A 20,040-nucleotide genomic window follows, 5' to 3' on the forward strand; every position below is an offset into this window, starting at 1 on the left:
AATCCTCCTTGAAAGTCAGGCTCAGGCACTCACCTGGAAAAAGCGGATCAGAAATTAGTCCTTATTGCCCCTCTCAGCAAACCTTTCTGCAGACCTGACGGGGGGTCGGCAGGCAGACACCTGCAGATCCAGGAGACAAAAGGTCCCGAGGCCTGTGTAGACAAGGTACAGGGGTCCCTAGCCCAGGCAGAGCCTGCTCTCCTTGCTGTGGCTGTGAGTTCCGGGCAGTGTGCCTTTAATCCTCTCTGCTCCAGAAGCTTCCCTACCTTCCCTGCCATGTGTTAAGACTTCTGGGAACCTGGATTACACATCATGGCGGAGGAAAGGGTCCTTGGACTCATGGAAGACCAGTCCTTTTCAATTCTATGAAAAAACAAGGAAGATCAGGAACCAAGGCCTAAATGTGAATTTTTCCAGATAAAACGAAGAGTGAGCACGGAAGCTGGAGACTGATGCCGCCAGGACTGCCCTCAGCGGCCATGTACGGCACCGGAAACAGGATCAGAACAAGGACACAACTGAGTGGACCTGCACCCGGAGCTTCGCTCGCACTCCGAGACAGGGCTGAGGAACAAGCCCAAGGAAACCGGCAGAGGCCCTCCAGGCTCAACACTTAGTATCACTTTGAAATCCAGCACTGTTACTGTCAAACACACAAACCAAAGTATGTGTGAAGCCACCACATCATTTCTGTCCCCAACAGAAGGAAGGAACCAAACGACCGGACAGGAGCTCGGGGTTGGGGCAGGGGGGAGCCTGTGGCACCCGGAAGCCAGCTAGCTATGCCAGGTGCCACAGGGAGCACAGCTGGCTAGCTTCTAGGTGCCACAGCTTGTCCCTCAGAAGCTTGTCCCGCAAGCACGGTGGGTGCCGGCCACTTCTCCCACAGGATTCTGGGTTGGTAAGCCCTGGCCACTGCCCTCCCTGGCCTTGGCACTAACACCTTCTGAAGTCTACCCGGCAGCCAAGGTCCTCCAGAAGAAACAGGGCAAGGCCAACCCCCAGCTCCGTGGAGTCAATGAGCACTCAGAGGCAGTTGGGTCTTTCCAGCTTGTTATTTATTAAAAAATAGATTCTCTATCCCTCCCTCCCCCTGGCTAGCGAAAGAGTCTTGCCCTAAGTTTTTTCCCAAATAGATGAAATAATCAACCTGGGGGACTCAAGGCCAGATTCTTCTTAAATTAAGACCTCAGGCTTTTCTGGGACACGGGTCCTGCAGAGGCAGGAGTGGAACAGTTTACGGCAAAGCCCAGGGCACAGAACAGTGACCTGCCACAGCCACCTGGTCAGGCAGCGCTCCTGCTGCTCTAGGCCTTGGGGTGTCTGGATAAGGCCACGGCGAGAGGCCCAGGGCTCCACTGGCAGCGTCCCGAGCATCACCGAAAAGCTGTGTGCTTAATGCCTCAGAGGGGATGAGAGTCAGTGCGGTGTCGACACGTGTGAGAAGGAGCTAACACAGCTGGGCCCAGAGCAAAACAGGAACTTATAGGGGAAAAGAGACCTGGAGTGCGGGAGGGAGACCAGTCCTTGGCAGTGCCGGAGCTTTGCCTAACCATCGAGTTTTGGGTGGACCAGCAGGAAGGGATGTCGCCTTAAGCCAAGCTCAGGCCACAGACTGAATTCCTGGCTGGTCTCCAGGGCCGGTGGAGGCTCCTGCTGCCTTTAACAATCCAGGCCGCCGCCCGGTCCAGCCAGAGAGTCAGGGCGCTCTCCTCCCACGGCAGCCGCAGGTGCCCACGTTCTTCCTATTTCTTCTGCTTCAGTTTCCAATCCTTTTTGTTCTTTGGGTCTCTGTTTTTCTTCAACTTTTTGTTCTGTTTGGGTTCCTGTTTGGCTTCCAGCTTCCTTTTCTTGTCACTGGAGAAAAAAAACAAAAACAAACAACAAAAAAACCATGAGTAGAAAGAAAATGAAATCCACAGATCGGTACCATCGTTCAGACTGCTTGGCTTTAGGCTTGCTTTGTCCGGAAGGGTTTCCACCTTCTGGAACATTAATGACATTCGGCACAAATGTTCTCTGCAAGCTGCCCACATGCCAGGCACTGGGCTGGGGGATGCCAACCCGCTTCCTGCCCTGACCGGGCTCTTCCTCGGACAGGGGAACAAATCTCTCTCCCAACCCCTGAAAGCAGAGCTCTCTGTGGAGTACCGGTCATCCCCCGCTCCCGGGACCACAGGGAGATCTCCGGTGTCCGGAGGAGGGTTCGCTCCCAGTGCTCACCACTAGAGATTACCCTGGAAACCAGACACATTACCCCAAGGACCCCGAGGACAGTCTCTAATACAAAGTAGGAGACTCCCAGGAGAACCTTTAACACTTTGCGACGTGGCATTATTTTATTTCCCCTGAGGGAGAGGGAAACCCAAGCAGCAGTAACTCAGGTCTGGGCCGGCCAGCGGAAGCCTGGCAGTTCCATGCTGGAGTCACTCAGCAGCCGCCGCCCTCCGACCCCCTCACAGGGTAAAGATCCTCTACGGCAGCATTCTGCCCCAGGAACAAACACCTCCCTCTGAGGAGAGACCGAACAGTTCCACCCACAGACCACTAACATCACCTGAATGAAGTGACCTCCCGTGGATGTGGGGGGGGAGGTTCATAAAAAAGCAAGGCCTCAAAGAACAGGATGATAGAAATCAGTGTTTTTACCTCCAAGAGCACGATTTACTCAGAGCTCTCAAGCAGATGAACTACCACAAAGGGCAGGGAATCCAGGAGGCCCCTCACCAGCAGGAAGAGCCAAACCAACAGCCGGCAAAGCCAAGCTCTGAGGAGGGAGGACCCAGCAGTCGCCACACCAAGCACGTGCCCTGGCCTTTTGCAGCGCTCAAAGCCCCGCTCAAGGCTGGAGCCGTCGCGGGCCCCGGGCTCGCCCCTGCCGTATCATCCGAACCAGAAACTAGGACACACTGACAGGGCTCTCGTGCCACATCTGAGAGCATCTGGGGAGTATGGCTGACATCAACGCTGGTACTTTCAAGACCACACAGGAGCTTACGGAGATTGCAGAGGACATCATGATCTCTGGGATCTTCAGCTGCTAGAATCACAAGACTCGTCTTTTTAAATATATCCTCTAAGGGATGCCGTCCTATGGCAACGCCAAGAACTGCCCTCCCTATTAACCCCAAACCACACGTGGACATTCATCTCCAGAGTCCCAGGGCAGGGAAACCTCACTCCCTTCCCGAGGGATGATGAGGAAGGTTCTGGCCCGAGGAGCCATTATCTACAGATGCTCCCCCATGCAGAAGAGCAGCCGGAGGGAACGGTTTTCAAAGCAGGGTCCAGGCCTGCTGGGATCCCCTCCACCCTTCCAGGTGGGCCCGAGGTAGAAACTATTTTCCTAACAATATAAATACCCCGGCCGCCTTTCACTTCCGCGCTCTCACAGCCGCCGGTCTTCCAGAGGCCACGAGGTATGTGGTGGCACCAGACGGAAGGCGGAGGCAGATGAGCCAGCTGCCTCCCATTACGCCAGACAGTACCGCTTTGCAGAATGGAAAACCGTGCCACTTGGGACGCCTGGGTGGCTCAGTCGGTTAAGCCGATGCCTTCGGATCAGGTCATGATCCCAGGGTCCTGGGATCGAGTCCCACATTGGGCTCCCTGCTCAGCGGGGAGCCGGCTTCTCTCTCTGCTTCTGCCTGCCACTCTGCCTGCTTGTGCACGCGCTCGCTCGCGCTCTGACAAATAGATAAATAAAATCTTAAAACAAAACTGCCACTCTAAGATTTGGGGGGCAGGGGAGTATTTTTTAAAATAAATCAATAACAAATCCATGACTGTTAATTTTGGATGAATATTTTTGTTTTTCATTTCTAACACTGGAAATATTGAAATATACAACCCACGTAAACAAAAGCCCTTTGGGGGCCCTCAATTTTTATGACACTAAGGAACTCCAAGCCCTAAGCCTTGGAGAACCTTTGGCCTGAAGGTAAAACTCCAGCCTTCCCAGTGGACACACCTGGTCCCCATCCCAGCCCCGCCTCCACCCTACAGTCCTGGTCACTTCATCTTTAAAGCAGCGCTGGTGACAGAAGAGCCACGCTGTTGTTCGGAGGGTGCACAGGACACCGCACTGCAGCCCATAGCAGCCCCACGGCCCTGCCTCAGCTGTAGGAGACTGGATACCAAAGCAGCGACCCTCCAAGGAAAAAGAGCAGTGACTTGTCCCTCCAAGCTTTTGCTTCAAGCCCGATCTCCTAGTGAAAGTCACCAGAGAGGCACAAAAGCCAGAAAGCCTCTCCTGTCAGAGGTCACGGGGCCCTCCTCACCTCTTCAGGCTGACGATGGAGGCATTCTGCCCAGCTTTGTTCAAAACTTCATTCCATTCTTCATCATCCCCACGGATTATGTACCTAAACAAAATTTAACAAAAGGAAATCTCAGAGCCTGCTCAAAAGAAGACAGTGGCAACAGTCTCCTCAGACACACCCTGCCAGGGAAACCGGCGGCTGGTCAGTGCGAGCCAGAGGGCAGGGGCCGCGCAGAGCTGAGCTCCTCCAGCCGGGCGCTTCACTGGAGCTGGGGGGCACCGGGCCTGCCCGGACTCCCACTCCCCGCCCACCAGGAGAGCCTCCTGGCGCCCCCCCAGTCACTCACTCCCACCTCCAGGAGCACCCGGACAGCCACGCGGAGGGGGACGAAGAGTCCGAGCACACAAAGGGCTCCACAGCAAGGGGTCTGGTTGCTTTAGGCAGCAGAATCCTTTCTTCAAACACATTCACATGCAAGAGCCAACCACAAAGTGGCCATTAAAAGTGGCTGCTCATCAATCAGCATCCCCCCTCTTCCCTGAGGGGCCTGAAGGAAAATCCTTCCAAGTTCTGCAAAGAGTGAAGGAGGAAGCTTTCAGCAGTGAGTGCTTCTGGAAGGGTGCCACGCCACAGCTGCCAGGGCGCCCGGAAGGGGGTCAGAAGAGGCCCACAGGCAGTTTCTGAGGGTCCTGAAAGCCTTCGCTCCCCATAAGTCACTCAGGGGCCTTACTGGGAGAGGTCCATGTTCTTCAGCTTCCCCACTTCTTTCTTGTGTTTCTCCTGGAATTCCTTTGCTGCCTCATCCTGCGGTCAAAGCCCCGGAGACAGAGTTGGTCAGAGGCAAGCCGAGAAGGAAGCTCAGAAGAAAGGGGAGGGGACAGAAGATCTCTGTGACCAGCACACATCCCGCCGTCAGGGACAGCTCTTACCAAAGACACAGGAATATAAGATGTGCATTTGGAAAAGTCCAGAAGGACAAACAAGAAGTTGTTAGCAGCTGCTGCTGGACTACGCGCACACACGCATGCACGCACCCGATGGGACTCGCACGTCGAGGAGGGAGCTGGGGCGCACCCAGGCCGGGAGAGGGGAGCTCGCGCTGGCTCCACCCACAGAGCACGGAGGCCACCACCACGGCCACCACTGGCGGGGGTCAGGGCGGAGCACCCCTCCCCCAGGGGAAGGGCTGCACGGCCGGCAGTGCCAGGCCTTCAGTGGGAACGTACCAGGTCATCACTGAGGGTCCGCACAGTGGGCTCCATAACCACGTCCTTCACTGCCGCCATCTGCTCCTCGATGGCCCGTTCCTGCACCTCGCTGAACAGCTGCAAGACGACGGCCGGGCGCGGAAGATGAAGCCGCAGCCGGCTCCCAGCCCCTTGCCCCCGAGTCACTCGGCACCCACTTCACGCAGCACAGAGGGCACACATTCGCCGTCAGAGGGCAAGAACACAGACTAGAAAGACAGCAGATCCCTAATAGTGTTGCCTCTGGGAGAAAGCAAAGAACAGCAGAGACACAGCTGAAGCCCGCCCCTAGGTGTGTGCGTGCGTGTGTGCATGTGAGAGAGAGAGAAAATACCTGCAACAAATATGGCCAAATGTTACATCTATTTCTCTTAAGGCAGAGAGCGAGTTTGTTAAATTATTTGGAAACTGCCCAAAACCCCGCCCCCGGCTGCTCCTACCTTCACAACTTTTCGGATGATCCGGTTGAAAAGTCCCATCAGCTGGCCTGCAGGCAGCTCGATCTCCTTTTCCAGCTGGTCCACAGACTTGTGCTGGAGGCCAATTCCCAAGAGAAGAGCCTGGAGGATGGAGTACCTGCTGACGTGGCCACCGGGACAGGCCCTCGCCCATTCAAATGGCACCAAGCACCAGTCACTCTTTTGACCAAAGCCATCTGGATCAAAATCCGACCGGCACGGTCTATTCTGGCTTCTCCTCTTTCATCCTATTCCTGAAACCACCAAGAAGTGCTCTCCCCTCCTGAGCTCCCCAGACTGATGATCCTGACAAGAACCGCATGAGAAGTTCAGGGTGCCCCTGACCTCTGCTAAGCTAGAGTCAGAATCAAGGTGATGTGGTGGCGCGGGAAGGGCACGGGTTCAGAGCGCAGCTCTTCCACGCGCCAACTGTATGGCCGGGCACATGACCGCCTTCAGAGTCCAAGTGTCCCCAGCCATAGAATGGGGAGAACGCTACCCACGATCAGAACTACAAGGAATTAAATGCACAAAATTATATCCAAGTATCCCAGCCGTCACCCAGCACACAAGCAGCAGATAAGCTACCGACTGGGCTGCCGACAGGGACAGGTCCCCCAGCTGGTTGAGGAAATACATCCGGGAGATGGCCGGGATCAGGTCCATGATGAGATGATAGTCCACCATGTTCCGGGAGTACATCTCTAGCCTCTTCAGGTCATAGGAGAGGAAGAGGGCATCCAGCTCCTCCCGGCGCAGCGCTGTACATGCAACAGAAGGTCAGGAGGCCAGATGCCCTTGCAGGGTCTGACACGATCCCCACATCACACACACAATGGTCCCTAGGTGGCATGCCAATAGCTGCTCCTCCATGGGGCCTTGAACCAGAGCAGGACAGGAGCCGCCTGAAAGCACCTGCCCACTGACAGAACACACAGCCCCAGACAGCCTTGACCTTCATCCTGCAAGGGAAGAGGTAGCTTTGGGCCACCCAGGGAATGGGGACGGTTGGCACGCACCCCTTGCTCGGCATTCCATGCCAACACACCAGACCAAAAAACGCTCCTTCTCCACTGGGTCCTTCTCCTCGGGACCCAGCTTCACATAAAGTGTGTGCTCTGCCCAGTATAAGGAACACAGCTTTTTCCATTAAAATATAATTGGGGGGAAAAAAAAAAGACACACATACATAATGAGCACTGGAAGAAAAACCAACCTACAGCTGTTAATACTACAGGTCCACTTTTAAATATTCAAACAGGATTTATATGCCCAAAGCATCTCCCATGTGTCAGCCACGTCAGGTTGGGGCGCATATTCTTTTTAAATAGATTTATCTATTTATTTGACAGACAGAGACCACAAGTAGGCAGAGGGGCGGGGGGAGCAGGCTCCCCGCCGAGCAGAGAGCCTGATGTGGGGCTCAATCCCAGGACCCTGAGATCATGACCTGAGCCGAAGGCAGAGGCTTAACCCACTGAGCCATCCAAGGGGCGCATGTTCTTATTACAATTTCATCAATGAGGAGACTGAGCCTCAGAACTGAGCCGGTTACCCGAGCTCACAGGATTTAAATCAGGTTCCATAATTAACTACCTGTATGACCCTATTTAATATCTGAAATCAGATCACATCTCCAAAGTCTTGTTATACAGATGGAAGGTACTATGGGAGCTGGGGCCCCTAAGGTAAAGTTTGGTGGGGGGTGTCAGTGGGAGATGCCTAGGACCTGTCCCTCAATTCCTGAAATTCCTAATCCAGCCTTCTTTCTGGACCACCATGCTCACCTCACCTCCTCCCGCCACGAAACCTACCAAGATCTGCCACCACCAGCCGTCCATGCCGGCCTGCTGCTCACCTGGCTGTGCTGGCTTCTCGACGTTCTTGTTCTGGATGATGTTCAGAGCCAGCGGGGGAGAGAAGGTGCTGAACTGGTAGGACAGCAGGGCTAGGAACCGCCTTCGGAAGTCTGGAGTACCACACACAGTCAGAGGTGTGGGGGCCCCTTTCCTATTACCTCGCTGCCCCCCTTCCCCTCCAATTTACCTTTCCAAAAGGCCGGGAGCCAGGCTCCCCGGTCAGCCTCCTCCTCATCAGTTAGCGTCTTCAGCATGATGCATGAGTGCTCCCCGGTCAGGTCATTCTGTGAAACACAAATGCCTACTTGGCACCAAGAGCGCCCTTTTCTGAAGCATCTGTCATTGCTGAAGAGCAAGCAGGCAGAGCGGGAAGATGTGGTGCTTGCCCTGGCCTTTTCTTCCTCCCAGCTGGGAGAGGGCCCTCTGCACATGGCCTGCACCTTCCACAAAGCCCCATTTCCCGCATGACAGCTGTCAGAGGCCACTCGGTTCTGTGAATTCCTAGCAGGTACCACGGCAGCAGAGCAGATCGGTTCAGATCATCCGAGAATGCTGTCTGCTCTGGACCCACGAAGTGAGCCACCTGCACACATCAGGTCAGAGTCTGAACTCAGAGTCATTACGGCTTAAATTCCAAGTGATCCAGTCCACGTTTTTGGAACCCTACAAAACTCCATGCCCCAAACCTAGAATTCCCATACTGGTGAATTAGCTTGCAAATGCAAGCTTCTTTAGGTGCTAAATAGTGGGCATGGCTTTTTAAATTTTTATTCTGTAACAACCACAAAAGCCCACACCATAAAACTATCTAATGGAATTCGACCAAAGAGCATTTATAGAACAAAACACCCACACCATGTCACCAATGAGCGGCGTAGAGCACAAAAGCAAGGAATAAGCCACGGTCGATGCTGAGCTCAATGGTCTGAACTCTCCTGGCAGCTGACCAGCAGACTTACAGCCCGGCCTCAACCGAACTCACTAATCAGGACCCAGCCCATGCGCGAGCTGCTCTGTGCCCACACGGGGCAGCCCAACACCCAGCAGTCTTGGCCAGGCCCACTTTAAATACTCAAATGGGCACCATCCTTGGATATGGGCCTTGTATGCTTAAAAAACAAAACAAAACAAAACAAAACGAACCTCCAACACCCCTTCTCTCAGCTGATAGCCCCCCCTCCCTGGGGAAAAAGAAGGAACCAGAAGAGAACTTCATCCACCCAACACCAATTCAAGCAACTGACCAACACCTTCTGTGCCCAAACTGCCTTCCTTGCTGCTGTGAAGGAGGTGGCCACTTCTCCTGCTCTCGGGGTCCTACTCCCCTTGCCTCAAAGTCTGCAATCAGACCCCTGTCACCTGTGCTATTTGTGCAGTCTCTACAAGATCAGACCCCATAGCAAACAAACATGTTCTAGAATCTTCTATCTGACAAACTCCTCTTAATGCCAATGTCCCTACAGCTACCTGGTTTCTCTGTTCCCTCTTGCTTCCTCTAAAGTCATCTACTCCCTCGCTTCCCCTTCTCTCCAGCTGGGATGGTCCCTGAGCTCTAAGGCAGCTGCTTTCCCTCTAGTCACCACTGCCAGCAAGTCCACTGGCCATTTGTTTGTCTTAGCTTACCTGCTCTCCCACAGCCACAGATTCCCCCTTTTACCATTTTTTTTCCTTGAGAGAGAGAGAGTACATGCACACAGGCAGAGATGGGGGCAGCGGCAAAAGGAGATGGGGAGAGGGAGAGAATCTCAAGCAGACTCCAAGCTTAGCACAGAGCCCAATGCAGAGTGGGATTCCACGATCCCAAGATCATAACCTGAGCCGAAATCAAGAGTTGGACGCTCAACCCACTGAGCCACCCAGGCACCCCCCACCTTCCTGAAACACTCGTTAAACTTAGCTTCGGATACCTCCCCCCACTTTCTCCTTCAGCTCAAGGCCACTCCCATTTCTAACCTACCCCTCTGGAGGCTGGAGAGTCCAGGATGCACCCTCTTCTCAGCTTTCAGCCCCGGTTTTCAATAACTTTAAAAATGTACTCATTCACTGAACCCAACTATTTAGTACTCTACGTGGTAAATGTTATTAAGTGTTGGGGTTACAGCTCTGAAGAAAACAAAGTCCTTGACCCAGGCAGCATATTCTGCTGAGACCACACTCCCAGGTGTCCATCTCCACCCCAGACTCGCCCTGGAGGACCAGACTCCTGTAGGTAACCACTCGTCCCATGTTCCCATCAGGTATCTGACAACACGTCGCACTGTGCCAGAGCATTCCCGCTGTCCTCCCCTCCAGACTTGTCCCTCCTCCAGCGATTCTTCTCAGCAAACAGCACCTCCACCTTCTAGTTTCTCACCCGGACTCTCAAGCCAAAACCCACGAATTACCCTCAATTCTTCTGGTTCACTCATCTTCCAATCCAACCTGTCAGTTCGACCCCCAAACACGCCTGGCCTCCGCCACTTCTGTCCGTCTTCACCACTTTCTCACAGCCTGCACCCCGTCTCAGGCACCCTCCTCCCTGCCTTCACTCTCAGGCCACCGCCGTCCACGGTCTACATGGTAGTCACAGTTCCTTAACACCTTCCTCCAAGTGGACGGGAAGCAAACAGAGGCCCCACCCAACCTCACTGCCCCACCGGGAGCCTCGCCAGCCTTCTTCTCCTTCAAACCACCAATTCACTTCTGCCTCAGGCCCTGTGCTCACCGCACCTGCTGCTAGGAAACACTTTTTTCCCACAGGAATGCGTGCACGGCCAGTCCACTCTGATGACTCAGGGACCAGTTTGAAAGGCCACCCCTCAGAAGCCCGACCACTCAGTCCACTACAAGTTCAGTGTTTCCTTTTCTTTGCAGCACCTAGCACGATCTGAAAAGTTGTCATTTTAATTTCTTGTTGCCTATTTCTACTCATCAGAAAATAAGCGTCGTGGCTTGTCTTGTTCACTGCAGGTGGTAAATACATGATTTTCTTTTTTAAGATCTCCCAGTCAGTAACTCCCCCTTCCACAGCCTCCACGGCTCTGTCAGCCCCACAGTCACATTCCTCCCTCAGAGACCAGCCCATAATTGGAGTCTGCCCACCTGTAACCAGTTCCTAAAAACATCATTTTACTTTTTACAAATTCCAAGAGGCCCCCAGGCTGCCGGATTCCTGATTCCTTGATGAACAAGTCCATGTGCACCTCTGCCTCTTTATACTCAAGCACAAACAAGGCCAAGCACACACCAGGTGTGCACCACACAGTGTGGGAGTAAGCGTGGGACTGCGTGGCCTTTCAGGGATGCCAGCCGTTTCAGTGTCAATCAGAACAAACCTCTTGGAGGCAGGGGCACACGTGCTCAGAGCCACAGAAAGAGGTACCAGGGCCCGTGTAAGGACTTGTCACTAACTGTAACCACAAACCCACACCCCTCCTCTGCCTCACTCACCGGGGTCTGTCTCAGATAAACAGGAACAAACCCAGCTCGTTTCCAGAACCTGCGAAGATACAAAATGAGCAGGTCACTGCGTGCCCCTTCGGAGAGCAGCTGATACGTGAAGACAGGCAGGGTACTCAGTGGATGGCTGACAAACACACTGGCTGGAAGACACACACAACCCACAGAACACTCACTCTCGGGACACCAAGGCCACGGGGTGACACAAGGAAGGAAGGATAGGCAAACCCTTACTTGAGGAGCCGGGGGGTCAAGCCGTAGGACACACCCAGGTAGTCCAAGTGCTCGGCAGGCCTCTCGTTCAGTTTGAGGAGTAAGGGAGGCAGGTCCTTCCGAGGAGTGACGACCTCTTCCAACAAGCTGACGGCCTGGAGGATGCCAGGAAGAGAACACAGTCCACCCAGCAGAGGAAGAGGAAGCTCAGTGACATTCCCGAGCACCCTCACCGTGCCAGGCTCGGACCGAAACACAGCAAAAACTGGGACAGGTTTGTTGTTTGTTCCCTGGTTTTTAAAATTCAGGCAACCACTGGGTCCAGCAATCGTTCCCCAGCACACCCAACACCTGGACACGCATGAAATCACACCGCTCCACACCTCAAACTCAGGAAAACAGCTACACGGTTTTAAAATGCCTTAGCACTGAGGAAGAGACGGAGACAGGGTCCTGAAGATCCAGCTCTGTCGCCAGGTGGCCCTGTGACTTGGGCAGGACCAACCTCTAAGCCAGCTCTTAATCACAAGCCCCTTGCCTGCCTCCCAAACGGGCAGACTGTGAAACTCAAGTCAACGTGTATGAAAAACTGTTGCAGTTCACGGCATTCATGATGTCACCAAGAGAGACACAACTTCCCGGAGTCTGGGCTCAGTGACCCGAGGAGGAGGCCGACGAGTGCGGAGATGAAGCGGACACGGATCTCGGGGGCCCTCCCCGCCCTCTGACTCAGGAGGCCTGTGTCAAGGCTCGGGGCATTTTTAACAAGTTTCCAGGTGATGCTGCTGAGGCTGATCTGAGGCTCTCCATTCAAGCGCCTCCAGAAGCCGCTGCTTCTCCAAAACAGAGGAAATCTGCGAGTGCTCAGAGAGCCCAGAGCGCTGAACAGTTCTTGCTGCTCCCGAAGACCCAGAGGCCCATCCTCCCGGCATCCAGGCATTCGGCCAGAAGAGGCTTACCTCGCTGCTGACCGTGTGAATTTCTTGTGACTTCTCCAGGACCTTTTCCTCCAGGCAAGGGAACCTGCCTTCGAAGTACATCTGCAGCAGCTGCAGAGCTCGGCTGCCGTAGCCCATCTGGGAGCCAACACGGAGGGAAACAGACAAGAGATCAAGAAAGGTTCTCAATCTGTCGGAAGCACCTCTACGCCCCTGTACTGCTTCCAGAAAGCCTTCGTTCTGAGTCAAACTACACTTGGCAGAGAACCAATAAAATCCCTCCGTGAGGTCAAAGCAGAGGCCCTAAGAGCGAGCACCCTATGACTCCCACTCTCACACCATCTAGCCTGAGCAGCAGGAGGGCTGGGCCCCAGATCAGCAAGCCCCAAACGGACGTCTCCACAGCGGACTCCTCAGTGGGGATTTCGAAGAGACAGGAGCTAACTGTGGAAAGTAGGTCAGGTTCACGGGTGCCCTGTCTTCACAGAAGAAAAGCGAGCATATACAATCACCCTGTCCACCTGCCAATCCCTGGCCCCAGCCAAACTCTCCACAGCAGAGAAGTACCTGGAACTGCCTACTCCTTGACTAGCCATCCACCCAAACAGCCACATACACCCGGCCCAGGGAGCCGCCAGAAGCACAGCTGCAGCTAATGAAGCCCAGCAGGTCTGAGAGGCCTGAGGACGAGTTACCCCCTGATAATCCGGGTGAACAGCAATGCGAACAACCCTTCCACCGGAGAGGCCGCCGAAGTCTGGGTCTTGGAACTGTGTGGGAGACACAAGCCAGGAAGTGAGCCACAAAAACCTCGTCCAGCCCCGCCGTCCTCAATCACTCAGCCACATCAGGGAAAGGGCGCCACCTGTTCGGACACCGTCCACGGAATCAGGTCCCCCGAAGCCTTCTTGCCTCGAGACAGGCTGTTCAAGATGGACTGGCGAGAGATCTCCCCCTCAAGGCACACCTGCGGGGGAAGCAGGACAGTGCAGACAGGCCAGAAGCAGGAGTGAGCCCATTCACAGAACATCATCAATGTTCTTCTGCAGCTACCCTGACAAGGCCAGCTCTTTCCTAACATTATGATCTTATGTATATGAAAAGGAAAAATAACATAGAAACGCATTAGTAGGGGCGCCGGGGTGGCTCAGTCGGTTAAGCGTCTGCCTTTGGCTCAGGTCAGGATCCCAGAGTCCCGGGATCGACGCCCACACTGGGCTCCCTGCTCAGCGGGGAATCTGCTTGTCCCTCTCCCTCCCCTGCATGTGTGGGTGTGCGCACACTCTCTAATAAAATCTTAAAAAAAAAAAAAGAAAAAAATGTGTAAGTACATGCCAGGCATTAAAAACATTATTGTTTCCAAGCCTTTTCTTCTAATTTTAGAAGTACAAGTATTGCTTTTATAATAAAGGAGGAAAACAAACAAAAAAGTTCTGTTTTAGGAAAAACCCTAGGTCAAAATACGAGTGGCCAGTTCCGACCTTCACCTCTCCTCCAACAGTGAGGATCTGGGTTTCTGGCAGGGGTAGTTTCCTTCCCTGCACCCTAATCACCCGCCTCAAATCACCCAGCCACTTGGCTCCACCCCGGGAATCAACACCTCCCCCGACACACCCCAGCTACTGAGTCATTAACACTTGATTCCTAAGTGTGTCCCCAAATAACGGCCACCATACCTGGATGACAGCAAGCACTTCCGGCAGGGCATTCTGGGTGGGGGGCACTGGGGGCAGGAGGCAGAAGAGATGGTGAGCAGGTGCATCGGAAAGCATCTGGAGATCATTGGGAGAGTTCTGTGGGGGCATAAACAGAGTCCGTGAGAACCACTCCTCTTATTCTTTACTCGAGAGGCCACTCTGGAGTCATGGGCTGACTGGAGTACCGCCCTCGCCCAAGCCAGGCTGTGAGCTGAACCCCGGCTAAGCGCTTTTCTAGTATGTTGGCCGGCCAGCCCGAGACCCTGCAAAATGGCCTAGGAGGGACTTTGCCTCAAATGTTTGCTGTCATCGTTACACAAGTGCTGAGGCTACGGAGGAGGGCAGAGGACTGCTTCGTCAGCACTGTGGATTTCACCACTGGGAAGGGAACTTTTTCCTGAGAAGAGGCTGCTACTTCAACAAAACCTATCACCACTTCTAACACCGAACTCTTCAGCCTTCCTTTGAAGGGTGTTCGTAACAATGCCACCTAGAGCCTCACAAAGTGTCCTTCCAAAGATGCCCTTCACTCTGGAAGACTTTCAAATATACTAAATTCTCATTTGGTGCTCCTTAAATACAGCCCAGAGGTACAACAGTGGCCTCGGTCAGTCAGTACCACCAGGTAACCGCTGCTATGCCATCTGAGCCCATCTGTGTAGCAGACAAGTGAGAAACACAAGACCCTATTTTAAAAGCGGCAAAGCTCTCCGTTCTCCCCAGCTACGAGCAGGAATTCCACACTCTGCGCAGCTGGAAGCCCAAGACGGGTCTGAACAATGGACAATGCAATCTCTCCAGCAGTATCAGTGCAGAACATCTAAGTCCCAGGACAATGGTCACCTGGGCCATCAGGAAGTAAAAGATATGAAAAGCCAAAAAAGGGACCATGAACGCTAGAGTGCACCCGAGGGCTGGCTGGCTGCAGTTACCTTGTAGTGAGAAGCCACATAGAGGGCCATAAGCCTTTGCAGGAAAACTTCAGAGGCCTTGTGGTAGCAAAAGAGGGTATCTCTATTAACATAGTAGCTGGGTCTGGAGTTAAGCAACCAAAACAAAGCGGAGAGCCAAAACAGGACTGCTTCCAGAAGGGACGTGGATACACAGATCGCCCCCAGCAGAAGGAGGAGCCCCACGTCCCTCAGAGAAACCCCATATTGTAGGGAAGGAACAGCAAGGAAATGGAGAACATTCAACTTTCCCCTCTCCCTGGAGCAGCAGCCTATGGAACAAAGGGCCGAGGCCTTCTGTTCAGTGCCTTCACCGCCCCCTCCCTTCACAGGGCGCAGGCGCCGGGAGGATACAGCTCGCAGGCCTCGGGCAGGGGGCAGCCCGAGACTATCCGGGTGATGTTGAGGCAATCCAGGCACAGCAGGTCGTTCAGCCACTTCTCCACGGCGTCTCCGGGGGCATATCGGATGGACTCCTGCAGGGAGACCTCATGCAGGGTTCGCGCTGCTCCCCGAAACACACATACACGATGAGAAGAATTGTTAGATACGTTTTGTCAAAAAGAGCAAGGCAAATGTTCTACTCCCTCTGTCACAGGCCCAGGTAAATATGGTTGGAGAATTCAAACTGAGTGGTTTTAAACTGTTCTGGGGGATGTTCAATTTGCCGTGACACTGATCCCACAGGGATCCCACTAAGTCAGTGCGACCATGCCCTGAGGCGGTGACAAACCAGGGCCCAATCCAGAAGGCCTGGGTCAGGCTCCCAACAGGTCACTGGCCTACTGGTCCCTGGGGAAAGCAACTCCACTTTCTGGGGACCCAGCCTCTGTGCCCCATGGCTGGCCAGGCTGGTATGAGGAGATGATCCTGCAACATGGTCTGCGGGGACCTGGCGTGGACAGGCCCGTCAAGAGCTCTGGGGGTACCTGAGGCCAGTCTGGCTGTCGCTGTGGCCTTGTTCTCTGCGGTGGTGCTGATCTGGCTCTGGGCGCTCTGCTGACGGAGCTGCTGGATCAGCTTGAGGGACAGGGACCGGCCGGTGCCCTCATAGCTAGGAGCAAAAGCAAAGGCCATCAGGCAGGACGTCCGAAATCCACCCCCTAGGAGAGGATGGAGAGCTCCCTTCCTCACCCTGCTGCCGTCTGGACTCCCCACAGAGGGTGTACACGCCCACAGGAGGCAAGGCAGCAGGGTGCCTCAGCTGGGGGCCGGTGGGCCCGGGGTTCAAGTCTGGCGTGACTACTTAGCACCTCTGGGCAAAGAACTCACCCGCTTTAAGCCTCACACCTCACGGGACGATGCTGTGAACCAAAAAGAAAATAAGGACTGGAAAGAGGAGGCGAATACAGCCTTCAGCATAACAAACTGGACAGTGTTCAGGGTCAGTGAGCGAGGTGCCACTGCAGATGCACCTGAAGGAAGGCAGAGAGTGCTTCCGGTTTGGAAAATCAAGACTGAATAACCCACCACCTCAGTAATTCCTCTCAGCCCTACTTCCACTGAGAAGGTGACAAAGTAACTAACAAAGATTTTGGGAAAAAAAAAGAAATTGTCTTTACTCTGGTCAGCAAACGGACTCTTCTCATTTGTATTTCCTCCTTCAGTCACAGCATAGGTTGGGGGTGGGGGCGGAGCGGGAGATAGACTGATCAGTGGGTCTTCTTTTTTGTTCAGTATTACATCACCTCACGGTATGTACTATGATAATATTTATAGACCATATAAATACTTCCTCTTACTCGAATACTATTTTTAAAGAATGATCAAAAAATCGGAACGTTGAGGTATTTTATTCTCCTTCCCAGCCACTCGTAACAAAGTTTTCTCAAAAGAATTCCATTTACTTATTTAAAAAAGAAGAAAAACAAGTAAGCACAAACAACAAAACAATTTCTGGTGCTTCAAAGGACATTATCAAGTGGGGGAAAAAATAGAAGAAAATTTTTGTAAATCATGTAAGGCACCGGTACCTGGAATACATGAGGAAAACTTACAACTCAGTAATAAAAAGACAAATACGCCAAATAGAAAAATGAGCAGGGGATCTAAATAGCTATTTCTCCAAAAATCACAAACCGTGGATAAGCACATGATAAGATGCCCCACCCACATCGTCAGCCATTAGGGAAATGCAAATGAAGACCATAACGAGACACGACTTCACACTCACTAGGATGGCTATAATCAAAAAGACATGTAACACACATGCTGGCAAGGACATGGAAAACTTGGAAATCTCATACGCTGCGGGTGGGAATTTAAATTGGTGCAGCTGCTTTAAAAAACAATCTGGTGGATCCTCAAGCAACTAAATGTGAAGCTACTATCTGACCCAGGAATTTCACTCCTAGGTATAGACCCAAGAGCACTGAAAGCATGTCCACACAGAAAACCTTCCCAGAAGCATTATTCCTAACAGCCAAAAGACAGAAACAACCCCAATGTCCATCAACAACAAGTAAATGGAAAAATAAAATGTGTATAAACATTCAATGGAATATTATTTGATCATTAAAAGGAAGGAAATCCCAACACAAGACACACGGATGAACCTTGAAAACATGGTAAGTGAAAGAAGCCAGTCACAAAAGACCCCACATTGTTTGATTCCATTTACATGAATTGTCTAGAACAGGCAAATCTATAGAGACAGTAGACTAGTATTCCCCAAAGCAGGGGGATTAGAGGGTGATAGATAAAGAGTATGGTTTTTCTTTTGGGGGTGATGAAAATGCAAAATTGATTGTGGGGCTGGTTGCACAATTCTGTGCAGATACTAAAAAGCACAGAATTACACATTCGAAGTGGATAAACTGCTTAGTATATGAATTATATCTCAATAAAACTGTTCGCAAAAAAAGTAAAATCCATGTTTTAAAATATTTTCAGTATAGTAAAGCAGACACAATAATATATCTGTTAACAGAGGATTATCTCTTCAAGATGTGATTCACACAAAGAAATCTTTCCAATATTGAAGATAGATACTTACTGATCTGGAAAGAGCTCACAATATATTGTTACATAAAAAAGCAAACTAAAAACAATATGTAAACGATGTTCACATTCTTGTTCAAAATAAAAAAGTAAAGTAAATGTGTAGAAAATGTGTAACAAAATTCGAACAGAAGCTACTTCTCAGTGGTGATACTATTGGTGACTTTTCTTTTTGCTTGCCTGTTTTTCCTAATGGTTCCACAGCCAAGCATGAACTAAATGTTTCAAGTATCTAAACAAAGCCCTTGAGCCACTGTAAGACTGCTGTCTTGGGGCACCAGGGGGGCTCAGTTGGTTAAACATCTGACTCTTGGTTTTGGCTCAGGTCACGATCTCTGGGTTGTGGGATCAATTCCTGAGTCAGGCTCCACGCTCAGGGGGAAGTCCGCTAGGGATCCTCTCCCCACCGCCCCTTCCCCTACCTTGCTCTCAAATAAACAAATGTTTACAAAAAAAAGACTGCTATCTAATACTAATTTGATAGCTGCTGTCACACTGTATTTTCGCATGGCTCTAAGAGTGACATCAGTACTGCTGGGTGCTCTCTGAAAACTAATCAGGTCTAGAGACAAGATGATACCCTCACCACTTGAGTTATGAAATTCTTCAGTCTCGTGCTACCCATTTTACCATGAAACCAGAGGTGGGTGCCACTCGTTAATGAGAGCCTGACTCCAATGCGCCAGGAGAGACCAAAGCAGCTCCTATGACTCTGGCTTCGAGAAGCAGACCACCTACCCCAACCCAGGCATGTTCACTTATGCCCGCTAATGGTCAAGAACCTACAACGGGAGCAATGACTCCCACCCTAGTGCTTACCCGTTGATGGTGGATGCCATGAACACAAGGTAGGGGCCCAGGAGGCTTTTCACCAGGGGCAGGGGGATGGCAGCGGCTTCATCAATCACAACAAGCTCGGCCTGACCCAGTTTCACAGCATCTGCAGGGTGTATATACTGTGGGGAAGAAAAGTTTATGTTATTACCCGGCCACCCCGGGACCACAGCTGTGATCCCTGCAAAGCCTCAGAAAGACCCCTCTCTGTCCTATTTCCCACTTCCCAGTTCTTTTCTCATTCCTCCTTTCCACTTTTTCTTGGCAGGACAAAACAGAATGGGCTTGAAGCCCAACACCTGGGTTCGGAAGTTCAACCACTGATTACGTGCCCCCGGACGGGTCACTCAGCCTCGCAGCCTCAGACTCCTGTCCGGTAAAGTGGAGGAAATGCCCATCTGATGGCTGCTTGGGAGAAACATCGGGGAAATCTGGAAAAATGCCCTGGCTGGTGCCTGGCCTAGTACTGATAGGTGGGGCTCCCCCTTCCTTTCTTCATCTTCCCATGCTTCTCCCCAGCCTCGCCCTGGCCAGGGAGCCAGAGGCACAGCCTCGTCCCAGCAGCATGTCTCAAGCACCTCCTACACACTGATCATCCCACCGCTGCTGGGACGATCAGGTGTCTCAAGCACCTCCTATACACTGGGTCCTGGGCTACCTGCGTGGACACCGTCATCATTAAGGCCACATCTCCCAGCCCTGAAGAGGAAGCTTCTAAGACTCGAAGATGCCTTCCTAATACATACACACTCACATATCCTTAACTGTATGACAAGCTTGGCTACCTAACACCACAAAGTTGCCCTAAGTTTGGCGTCCTTACGCATGCAAACCACCCCTTCGGTTTCTTCAGGGCCTCCTGCTATTTTTAAAGTTTGGGCAAGGCCACGAAGAGGTATTTTACAGGAGGGAAAACCTGAACTAACATAAAGACACGCAACCTCGCTAGTAAGCAGCACAATGCCAAAGACGGCGAGGAGGTCCCATTTCACTCGTGGACACGGAAAATAGATAGCCATAAAACACCCTGTGTTGGTAAGAACTTGAAGAAAACAAAAATTTAAAAAAAAATGCTGGTGGGAAGGTAAACTGGTCCACTTTTTTAAAGGAGAATCTGGCAAAAACAAAGAAAAGGGGGAAATCT

The 20,040-nt window shown here is 52.3% G+C and overlaps 1 protein-coding gene across 1 annotated transcript in view; it reads right to left on the minus strand.

Moving 5' to 3' along the window:
- Nucleotides 1–1,040: 1,040 nt before the first annotated feature.
- LOC111149562 (N-acetyltransferase 10) overlaps nucleotides 1,041–20,040 on the minus strand; it is a 37,507-nt gene continuing 18,507 nt past the window's right edge. Inside the window, exons 12-29 of the mRNA XM_022506659.1 lie at nucleotides 18,882–19,018; nucleotides 15,992–16,116; nucleotides 15,417–15,567; nucleotides 15,045–15,141; nucleotides 14,092–14,208; nucleotides 13,281–13,382; nucleotides 13,111–13,185; nucleotides 12,437–12,553; nucleotides 11,499–11,632; nucleotides 11,256–11,304; nucleotides 8,014–8,110; nucleotides 7,826–7,936; nucleotides 6,556–6,728; nucleotides 5,950–6,069; nucleotides 5,489–5,587; nucleotides 4,993–5,066; nucleotides 4,281–4,364; nucleotides 1,041–1,857 (exon numbers count right to left, since the gene is read on the minus strand). Coding sequence (XP_022362367.1) covers nucleotides 1,746–1,857; nucleotides 4,281–4,364; nucleotides 4,993–5,066; nucleotides 5,489–5,587; nucleotides 5,950–6,069; nucleotides 6,556–6,728; nucleotides 7,826–7,936; nucleotides 8,014–8,110; nucleotides 11,256–11,304; nucleotides 11,499–11,632; nucleotides 12,437–12,553; nucleotides 13,111–13,185; nucleotides 13,281–13,382; nucleotides 14,092–14,208; nucleotides 15,045–15,141; nucleotides 15,417–15,567; nucleotides 15,992–16,116; nucleotides 18,882–19,018 — 1,974 coding nt within the window. The 3' untranslated portion in view covers nucleotides 1,041–1,745. The remainder of the gene's footprint in view (nucleotides 1,858–4,280; nucleotides 4,365–4,992; nucleotides 5,067–5,488; nucleotides 5,588–5,949; nucleotides 6,070–6,555; nucleotides 6,729–7,825; nucleotides 7,937–8,013; nucleotides 8,111–11,255; nucleotides 11,305–11,498; nucleotides 11,633–12,436; nucleotides 12,554–13,110; nucleotides 13,186–13,280; nucleotides 13,383–14,091; nucleotides 14,209–15,044; nucleotides 15,142–15,416; nucleotides 15,568–15,991; nucleotides 16,117–18,881; nucleotides 19,019–20,040) is intronic.

The sequence above is a fragment of the Enhydra lutris genome, unplaced genomic scaffold (genome assembly GCF_002288905.1).
Source record: "Enhydra lutris kenyoni isolate GAN:26980312 unplaced genomic scaffold, ASM228890v2 scaffoldscaffold22, whole genome shotgun sequence".
NCBI classification, from domain to species: domain Eukaryota; kingdom Metazoa; phylum Chordata; class Mammalia; order Carnivora; family Mustelidae; genus Enhydra; species Enhydra lutris.